The 11,274-nt window shown below is 39.4% G+C and overlaps 1 protein-coding gene across 3 annotated transcripts in view; it reads left to right on the top strand.

The window, feature by feature from the left end:
• Window positions 1-428: 428 nt before the first annotated feature.
• Window positions 429-11,274, top strand: part of nudt14 (nudix (nucleoside diphosphate linked moiety X)-type motif 14) — a 41,013-nt gene continuing 30,167 nt past the window's right edge. Inside the window, exon 1 of one of the 3 annotated variants that reach the window (XM_057353150.1) lies at window positions 429-592. In XM_057353150.1, the coding sequence (XP_057209133.1) occupies window positions 512-592 (81 nt within the window). In that variant the 5' untranslated portion in view covers window positions 429-511. The remainder of the gene's footprint in view (window positions 593-11,274) is intronic. The other 2 variants (XM_057353152.1, XM_057353151.1) reach the window with 2 other exon arrangements.

Here is an 11,274-nt window from a genome sequence, read left to right as displayed (position 1 = left end):
TTTATAAAATGTTAAACAATTGTGTATGTAATGTTTGGGTTTGACTAAATAATGTAGCATTGTATGTGATGTATTAAATGCGTGTAGAATGATTTCCAGAAAGATAACCGGATTAAACTTCGACTAAATTTGGCGGTTTATTCAACGCCTCGCGCGCTGCTCACATAATTACCGCATACATTAATCTGAAGCAATGTCTGCACGAGCCAAACACACCTGCATTCGCGCGTCAGGCGCGCGCGCGCGGTAAAGGTGGAGAATAGGAGTGTGTCGGATGTTATTTAACCTGATAAAGTAAATGAATGACATCATCTACCCATTATTACCATTCACTAACAAAGACGTTGATGCTCCCTATATGGTCCTCTCTGTCGAGCTATCACAACAACAACGCAAAGACGTTTTTATTCTGCCCTTCGCAGGCTTCCGTAGACGTTTCCCCTCATTCTCCCATAGTCTGCCGCTGTTCCATCTGCTGTGAGAAGTACCCGTGGGCAGCTATATCAAAGCCATGGAGCAGATCAATAATATTCAGGTCGTTCCTTGCACCAACTCGAATTATCTGAGACCGTTTAGGGTGCATTATAACCAGGTGAGTCGCTATAGTTTACTTGTATTATCTGTCAATGATACGGTCAGACACCTCATCATTTCGCTGTCAGCAGCCCAACCCCCATTCATTCTGTCATTGCTTTCACCGACCAATATTGCGTCTCATGTTTCAATATGAGCTCAGTAAGTATGCATACAGTAGCACCAAACGACGTATTTCAAAGACAGTCGTGCCGAAACCGTGTATTTTGATTTTAGCTTTAAAGCGCTAATAAGCTAACGTTACATACCGGAAAGCAGCCACTTTGCCTCAAGCACATGCGTTATAACAGCACAGCTGGCTCAGAATTAACAGCGGGATGCTCTCAAGGTTGTACTGAGTAATAAAATGCTCTATGAGGAAAGGGACTGAACATATGCATATTGTCTATATGCACTGCATTTCAGATTGCCTACAGGTATGATTCACATTTTGACCTGTTTGTTAATAATTCTCTTGGCATTTCCCCCCCTCATTTCAATGTAACTGCTGAGAGGTTGCAAATATGTCAACACATCCATTTTCTTTCCGAGTTTACGTCATTTTTCCTTCTGTTGTGCTGGCATGATTGAAATCCCTTTGTTTTCTTCCAGGGCACCTGTAGGTGTTTCCTCTTTGATTGTTTTCCTCAAGCTGTTCATTGCACTTAGGGCATTTTTCAGAGTTTAGTAATATTTCCTTTTGCTTTAGTTTACAAGCAATCCCCCAGTCTACCTTACTTAGTCATCCACATCCGCTGCTCTGTGCGGGAATGGATGGAATGCACTGTGCATTCTGCCCAGATGCTCATGGGATTCTCACGAAGTACCTTATTGTACGGGTAAGGGATTTCATGGTGTGTCACATTTCACAACACCCTTGATAAAACACAACCTTAATCATGTATCCTCATTATTTATTCAGGCTAATGGGAAAAAATATTTACATTTTAACGTGATACCCAAGTTGGAATTACTAAATATGACTACAGGGATTTTGTGATGTTTGCCAGGCTCATTTGAATATTTTTATTCAGAATACGACACAGGTCCATTAGACTAAAAATGGTTTAAACTAGTTTTTCGATATATAAATCATGATAATAATTACAAATAGTTGATAGTTCTGTTCAGGCTAGTTGAAAAGAATCATTTGGCCCCACTTTTCCATTATGAATGATAGTAAGAGGTCTTAAATGCTCAAAAGTGGTGCTGTTAAGTGCAGGTAAAAAACCACCAGACACTTTTCCAGGTAAACAGAAGATAAGTGGAATCTTTGCATCCACACCTTCAAGCTCTGCTTCCCTGAAAGAAATCAGATTTTTCAGCCACAGCCGCATCACTGAGTCACAGCACTTTGCCACCCACACAGTCATGCCGGGAATGTGGAGCTAAATTAGATGGCTACTGCCAATCCATTCTGTCATCAAATACTGCCACCCAATATACACCTCTTACCTGGACACCACCCCTTTTGTGGCTTCACCACCAGACTCTGGTCCTTTTTACACATTATTTCAATATTTCCCTGCCTGATCACACAAAACATGACATATTCTAAGACTTAAAGACATTTATTCACCCTCATGTTGTTCCAAACCTTTATATGACACTTTTTTCTGTCAAACTAAAAAGATATTTTGAGAAATGTCTTGTGGTTTTGTGTCCATAGTATGGAAGTCAATAAGGGCCGATGTTGTTTGGACACCAATATTCTTCAATTCAATATCATCTTTTGTGTTCTTCAGATACAAGTCATGCAGGTTTAATTGGCATGATGCCGAGGAAATGATAAAATAATTTTCATTATTGGCTGAACTAACCCTATAATTTAGTGTACATCTCCATTGCAAGAAACCATTGTCCCAAGTTGATGCTTTCCTCCACATTTGCATTAAATGATGGATCAAATGTTGGATTTGTTGCACCAATATTATTGTTTCTTTTGACTCCAAAAGTTCCAAAAATGTTAAGATACTAAAACCTGTTTCCAGTGCCCTTTACGTTTACAATCTGTTATGGTAGGTCTCAGGTACAGTAATTGTCAAATGCTGTCCCATTGGGGGTCTCCAGTGGATTAAGCCTTAATTAATTAGTAGAGTGGTCGGATAATGAAAATTAGCCTGAGCTGGCTCCCGGTGTTGTTCTCTAATCACTCTGGTCCCGTGAACCAGCAGCTGAGCCAACATGGTCAACTGCTCCAGCTGCCAAGGTACTGCTTTAGCAGCAGGGGTTTTGGCTATGGAAAGGGGGTATCAAAGGAGAGTGTATTGGGGAGAGGAGGGGTGTTGGATTAAAGCATGGGTTGGTGGGCAGACAACATTGTGCACTGGGTGGGGAAGAACAGATGAGGAACAATAGGGGCAGGGACGCTGGAGTGAGCAGAAGGGCGAGGAGGCCATGGGAAACGTGTGGCGGCCATCGCCCCAGCACCAGGCCACTGGGCGCGCTCAATAGACACAGGAAATGGGATTTACGTGAGGCAGATGTGTGCGAGAGAGAAGAGAGGTAATGAATGCATTGGAGTCCAATGAGCAAGAAAAGGTGAGAGTCGCCAATGTGCGCTTCCCATGAAAGCCGCTAACCCTCGGTGTAGACCACCTTTCTTCAGAAAGCTTTACAGAGACACTCTAAAACAATGTGAACACATGGAGATGAGAAAGAAAGGCTCTTGAGCCTAAAGTGGTCTTTGTCAGCCTGGCCTGTCATCTTGGTAAGTGTGCCACAGCATAGCCTTTTACTTAGCGACTGTTTCCAATCCCACAAAACAAATGATGAGAACACTGTCACTTTCCCAAGAAGCTTGTGTGGCCCTTCATAACCGCTGACATCCTCTCTTACAGATGTTGGTTTTGTATGGTGAGAATCTGGAATGGACTGCCCCAAAAACATTTTCTTCCTGCATGGCATAGCCTCAATTTTGCGGCAGGAGGTTTTCAGCCGCCATACACGGCATTGTATTTGTGTCGTTTAGATCATTTTCCTGTGAGATTGTGGATTGTTTGTTGGAACAATGATGAGTGGAACTTCGAAAAGTTCATAAATCATTTACACTCTAGAGATTATAAAGCATGGTGCTGTCGTGTTTTAACTGTTAATGTTTTTTCTGATATATGATTTTTTTAACTGTTAACGTTTTCTGATGTATGATTTTTCCCTAGTGAAAGCAGAGTTGTTAGAAATAGAATGCCATCCAAATAGAGCTGCTTGGTAAGTTTAGAAAGGCCTGTGATATATTACACAGCCATATCGCAAGTTTGTTGTGCCATCCATCAACTGACTGTGTAATTGAGGACATTTGTTTGGCTCCAGAACAGTAGGCGGTTTCTGTAAAGGCAGCAGGAACTTGTAGCCTGAGGCTCACTGGCACTACTTAAGCCCAGCATGAGACCCGGGGGGGGTACGTGAGGGGGTAATTTGGGGAGGTAAACTCACACCTGTGGGTTGCAGTAGCAGAAGGAGAGTGGGGTCGATGAGGGGTGGTGAGAGCGGAGAAAGCAGATGGAGACACAGAGGTTGAGCTCCCCCTGTTCTCCAACTCTTTCATCCCTACCCCTGTGCTCTGAAGCACATGAGCAGGAATGAGAAGCAACACAAAGACTTTTCAATTGGGTTAAAGTGGCTGACACGTCTGCCCACTCCTTACATGTTGAAATTTTAAAAGGTAAAAGATGATAGATGAGCAAACCATGACGGTAGAAACACAGAGGTACAGTTCTACCGAATACACGTACAAGAAGACAAATGATTTTGACCAAACGTTAGAAGTTATAGAAAACTACCCATATATTTATTATATGCTTGTATTGACACTTGTTTTCCCTGGTTGTCCCCATGAGTTGTTTGGAGAATCAGCATGTGTTCTTGTAAAAGATGGGGTTACGATGTTTACCCAGAAATTTTGTTTTGTTTTGGTGGTTGGAGGGCTCCGTAACTGAGGTTACTTTTCGATGTAACAACGTTTTAGTGTTTATCTTAGAGATCTGGATTGTTATTGCAGGGGTATGGTTGAGGACTCAATTAACCTTTGTAAGTCAAGATGGGGTAACGGGTGCTATTTTGAGCACTGACAGTAAATTTTATACTAAAATATGTGGAATGATATTCAATGATTAATCGCATACAAATAAAATGTTATGCAAATACTTGCATGTATATATTAGTATCTATATATAATTTAAATAATGTATATATTAGTATTTATATATAATTTAAATAATGTATAAACATTTATTAATTTTTATATTTTTCGTAAATATAAACATGTTTGTGTATGTGTTTGTAAATACAAAATTAATATGCACAGACATATATTATGTCATTTATACTGGATGTAATTAATCACGGTTAATCGTTGAACAGACGATATTAAGTACAAAAATTAAGGGTAAAGAAGCATGATTTATAAGCAATAATGTCATTAATATCTTTGTTTGTTATCCCTTGTAATGTACACAAATACATCCTATAAAAGTCATAGAGTGCCCACTATAAATATCAGTAGGACCTGGCACATGATAGCCTGGTGGGAATGGTGTGTGATTAGGGTTTTAAATCTTGGGAAGTCGAACAGCACATAGTGGGAATTAAAGGCCTTGATTGTAAATGGCAGCGTGACTGCGATTTAATTCTCAGCAGCTGTCAGGGTCACGGCAATATAAACTGAAAGCTGATGATAATTAGACTTTAAGCATGCAAAAGAACAAGGCCTGTCGCTCCATCCCTTTTCATTCATAAGCCTTTATTGCAAGTATGACCAAGGGGGCACAATAATTTCAAGGCCCTGCATTTTCTTGCACTCCCTGTAATCTGTGTTGTAATCCATGTCGCTCGTGTTTCCCAGGGTCCCAAAAGGCTTTTCTTGTTGACCTAGAGAGTGGCCCTGATAATGAGGCACCCCCACCATCTGTGTGCATGGACAGGGACCCAGCACACACTCGGCCGCAGTGAATAGTCCTGTAGGGGGCAAACCACTTAGGGCCATAAAAGCAGCTAGAACCCCACCAGGGTTTCTGGAGGTGAAAATGAGTTTGGGTTATGTGTTATACATTTATATTTGGTTTTTTTTAAGTTGCAGTCTGTAACATATTATTTTATTTACTTTTTAACCTAAAAGGCTACAGATTGCTGCTTTAAAGCAAAGTTTTTGGTGATTTGGATTATTTCTCATACTTGTGTCTTACTTGGATTTAGGGATGCACAATATTTTTTTTTAACTCTGTACCAATTTCGGTACCAAAGCAAAACACCAGTACATGCTAATTGAAACACAATTTTATTAATAAAGCTCATTGTTAATATAAATGTATAGAAAGCAATGCCATTTTGTATACATGAAGTATACAAGTTAATTGTTGCTGAAACTGTTGTGTGCTCACTGGGGTCTTTCATGCTGATGAACATCCTCCTCAGTCTGCTGCTGTATAAGACAAATAGAATAAACTTCAGTAAGTCAACTGACTGAACAAACATGCATATGCAATATTAAAACAAACCTCAGTTTTTATACTGCATTTACACAAGATTACTTACATTAAGGTAACTGTATATTAAAATAATAAATGCAACAGATAGATTTTCTTTAGTTTAATTGTGGCTTTTTAAACCTAATAGAGTTATCTATCCAAGAAATACACATTGCTATAGCACATAGATTTCAGATAGGCCAATATAAAATAGGTAGTGTAAACCCCATCCTGTCCTCCCATTTATTTTACTCCATTACAGTTATAAAAGCATTAAATGGTTAATAAGGACACTTGACTGGATTAGCATTGGCGCTAACAAATTAACACGCAAACAGGGACGTTTGTTTTAACGTAACCTTTAACTTAACATATGCTACAACATTCATAATGCAAACGCGAACAGAATTTGAAACTTACCGCTTGAACTTGTTAACTTAAATCTGGATGCTTCCTCCTTTCACCACAAAACTCTGTTCGTTTTCTTCGTGATATGACTTTAATCTGAAGTATTTCTGTGCGCATCTCTTGTAGATCGGAGCTGCGCTTATCCGCTCATCACGTCTTATTGCGTCTATAAAAAGTTTCCGACTGACAACCTGTCAGACAGAGCATCAGTACCCGGTTGACCCAGGACGGCAGTGCTACCGGGTCTTATGAAAATTAGGTGCCGACAACTTTTTTATTTTTAGGTACCGACTTGGACCTGAAGTACCGGTACTTTTGACAACACTACTTTGTTATGTGTGAAACTTTGTGTGCCGCTGTCTTGACCAAGTCTCCCTGGGAGAAGAGACTGTGAAGTAGTTTAGATTAAACTACTTATCCTCGTAGTTGTGGATATAACTCGATATAGAGAGCTTAAATCCTTTGTCCCGCTTGCTTGTTGGAGCAGGGGACCAGGCATCAACGATGCGCTGTACATCGTTAATGCTTATATTTGGCAGATCTTTAAGACATCTTGTAAACACTGACATTTTGTGCGGTGCGAGAGCAAACCGGAAACGGTCGTCGGAAGTTCGCCGCTATGCTTGTGGGCGGGCGGGCACAGAGGAGCAACAGTTATGTACGGTATGTGAAAACGAATGTTTTTTTTTTATGTAAGCCGCGTAAATGCACTGTATTATACCAAATACTCACAATAATGTTTGTTTTAGCCATCCAATAGGACCCCTTTAAGCATGTATATAGTGAAATATGGAGTCTTGTAATGGGACGTTTAATGGGTTAGGGCTCTACATTTGGAACCAGATGATTGTTGATTTTAATTCTGGCCACAACCCAAAGGGATGTTGACTTGGCATTGGAGACTGTACATTACAATGTACATCCCTGTACTGTGACCTAGTGTTGTCACGATACTGGAATTTCTAACTTCGATACAATACCTAAAAAAATATCGATATTCAATACCATTTTCGATACCACGGGGAAAAAACTTCCATAACAATAAGGCCCTAAATTTTTTACATTTTATTTTAAGTTAAATTGAACAAGATTAGACAATGAGGTATATTTTTACATTATTTATTAATTGTTAATCTAATGTTCATTTTACTAATACATTTATTATTTAAAATCAAAGTTGTATTTGTCAGTATTAATGGACCAGAGCTTACATAAATAGTTGTATTTTTTAACTAACATTTAAAAGAGATTAAATTTTTTTTTGAACAAATGTATTGCTCATTCTTTGTTCGTTAATGTTAGTTAATAGCCTACATTTATATGATTACAATTGTTTTATTTGGCTTTTATTCACATTTAATCATTGATCAGCGCACATATAGACAGAAACGCAAACTTTAAACGCAAGAAGTGTTGCAGAGACTCCGCACTGGCCATCTTTCTAACATTAACAACGTTTAACCGGAGCAAATGAGACGAGTGGATGAAATCATTGAACAGCGCACATACATAGAGCGCTATGGTAAACACGGAAGTGCAAACGTGTATCACACGCGAGAACTGTTGCGGAGACTTTACCCGCACCAGCATCATTTCAAACATCAACTTAACCAGAGCGAACGATGAAATCATTGATGAGCGCACATAAAGACAGAAACGCGTGCATTAAACATGAGAACTGTTGCGGAGACTCTGTTCAAATATAAACAACATATAACCAGGGCGAATAAAACGAGTGGATGAAATTATTGATCAGCGCACATACATAGAGCGAGATGGTAAACATGGGAAACGTAAACGAGCGTTCACCAAGCGCCAGATGTGTTACTGAGACTCTGCACTGGCCATCTTTTCTAACATTAACACTTTTTAACTGCCTCAAACGAGTCAAGTCTATGAGAGGATGCGGGGCTCTGTTGACACAGCGTTCACGTGCAGTGTGTGTCAACTCACTGTCAGAAAAAAGATTGAGCGGGAACGCGCAACTGGTATCGATACGTGTGACATGCGTATTGGAACCGTTTCAGATTTTTCAGTATCGATACGTATCGAAATATTGATATTTTTGACAACACTACTGTGACCAAAGATAACAAGATCCATAACTACGATAACCAAGAGGTACAACAAAATCTGTAACCTTTCTCCTAAGGGGCAAAACCTGAATTGTTAATTCAACCATAATTTCTTGAAACTTTCAATTCATTTAACCAGCAAACAGTCTTTAGGCCTCTCAATGGGTTCGACATAATACACTGTGCATGTTCACAGACCATATGTTTCTTTAATAACCCGGATTGTAGTCCAGGATAATAGTGGTGAAACGGATAGCTGTTGATCTGCGATCCGTACGGATTGTGCTCTACTGTTCCGAATGCAAGTCATCATAGATTAAAAGATATTTGCGAGCGCGACGCTCTACTCTCTCTCTCGCCAGTATGTCAAGGACAATGACATGACGAGTACAATAAGCGCATCCTCGTGTATATCTTAACTTATGTCTCTGCATACAAGTGAAAGTAATGTTGTGTTGAGTCAAAGCGCAAATGATGCAATCCAATGCTCCATAGGCGATCCACAAAAAACTTAAACGTGCGCCACTTCAGCAATTTTGACATGCCGCTCACTCTTAATTGAGTAACACATTTCAGAAGATGAGAGACAGTCGGTCAAAAAACGCACTCCATGATCGCCATCATAACACTTGTCACATTTATAATCTGATCTCTAGAGATCCATTTGTCATCTGTTTGCTCTGATTGCACGTTTATATCATATCGTCGCTGTCGGGCGGAAACCTCCTATGTCCAAAATTGGTCAATTTCATATTTTTTCACAAATCGATGCTATTGGTCAGTCCCCATGTGGGTCTGTTATTTTTACAAATTATTAACCAATCTAAAGTGTTGAAAATAGCTTGAGAGCAAATCTCTTAACTCCATTGGACACTTCAACTGTCTGAGAAGTCTCGTAACTCCACCTCTCCTTCACTCCGCGGGAGCTTCTCGGCATTACGTCTCCTGATTGAAAGTTTTTTAGACAATAACAAGCGAAAATGGTTAGGTTAGATACATTTTAGTAGGTTTGTTTTGTTAAAATCGATAGCTGTAATGCTTCGGTGCAGAAGGAAGCCCGTGAGCCACGAAGGTAAATTTGCGAGCAGATTCGGCTAATTTCCGCCTATTAGACAGCCTAGTCAGCTCATCGTTTTTTGTATTACATCACTTATAGTTCTTAAACCTTTAAAGTAGAGTTTAGGAAGATGTATGTAACCACAGTCGTTAGCTTTGGTTAACTATTGAAGCCTTTTCTCTTGTCAAGAGGCTCAACGCGACCGCCGACTTTATTTGCGTGCAGATTAATTTCCGCCTATATTAGACAGCCTGTTTAACGTTTTATTTTGGTATTGCATCACTCATAGCTCTAACGTTTAAAATAGAGTTTAGGAAGATGTATGTAACCACAATCATTAGCTTTCATTAGCTCTTAAAGCCTCGTCTCTTGTCAAAAGGCTCAACGCGACCGCAGACTTTGATGAACACTGCTGGCAGCAGCGACGTCTGTGTCCGTACCATTCTTATCAATGACAACGTAATCTCGTATCTCCCTGCTCCCAAGTTATAAACCTTGTATCTCCGATTAAACATGGTTTTGGGGAAATGTTGTGTTAATGTTGGTACACAACAGTATATGATAGCAATATAAGGTATAATACCAACTTTAACGATACAATGTTTAATAACTCAAAAAATATGCTGTTTTTTTAACTTCCTGAAAAATAATGGTTTTGGAGATACGAGGATTCAGCCCGATAGCGACGATATTATGAGCCTATTGTCATTTTTTAAATTTGCCTAATGCCTGCATACTGTATAATATAGCCTAGCCCTAGAAGATAAATAATATCTGTTTAATAATGTTTAATTATCTGTTAAATAATCTGTTGATATCTTCAAGGTATTTTCACAACGTCTTTATCAAAAACTTTTTTTTATCATAATAACAAAACTATGATGAGCATTTACATTAGCTGATCCGAAAATGATCCGAACCATGAGTTCTGTGATCCGTTGCACCACTACAGGATAATGCATGGCTTAGATATCTTGTTTTTCTGAAATTTGGGCCTGTGAGTAGCAAGAGCTTGTGCATTGTAATAGTGTTTAATGAGGTTCGGTAAGGAATCTTCGAGAGAATTGTTATTATCAGTAGACCAGAATCTTGTAATAACCTCCTACATAAAAGTTGGTTAAATCACAATTGATTTTTTTTGTGCATGGGTGTTTTAACAGTCACAGCATTTTTTTTTTGGTACAGCTCTGTCTGGTTCTACAGGATTCATACCTCATCTCTGACTTTACTTTCTCCATTTATATAAGATGGTTTGCAAAATCTCTGAAATTCATAGTCAGTGTTTTAAAGTAAGATTGGCAGAACAGTAACCATGATGGATGAATAAACAAAATTTCTAAACTAATTGAAGTGACCATTTGAAATATATTTATGAAAATAATTAGTGCTGCAACGACGCGTCGACGTCGTCGATTACGTGCGTGAAATGCGTCGACGCTTCGTATTATTTACGTTTATCTGCTGTAATAGCAGTTTCTGTTCCCGGGCGTGTGTAAGTTATTCAGCAGAACAAGAGAAAGTGTAATACACCCGACAAAAAGCGATCGAGAGCCTCGGACGCAGTAAGTTAGTGAATGGACGGAGGAATTCCCCCTAACGTTACCCCCGGAATGCGATCATCACAGCATGGACACGCAATCACAAACGGACGGTATGTGAACCTTTGCAGATTGTGACCCTGCTTAAATTACTCTTAAGC

The sequence above is a fragment of the Triplophysa rosa genome, linkage group LG15 (genome assembly GCF_024868665.1).
Source record: "Triplophysa rosa linkage group LG15, Trosa_1v2, whole genome shotgun sequence".
In the NCBI taxonomy this organism is placed as follows: Eukaryota; Metazoa; Chordata; class Actinopteri; order Cypriniformes; family Nemacheilidae; genus Triplophysa; species Triplophysa rosa.
This window is presented reverse-complemented; position numbering and strand designations above follow the sequence as displayed.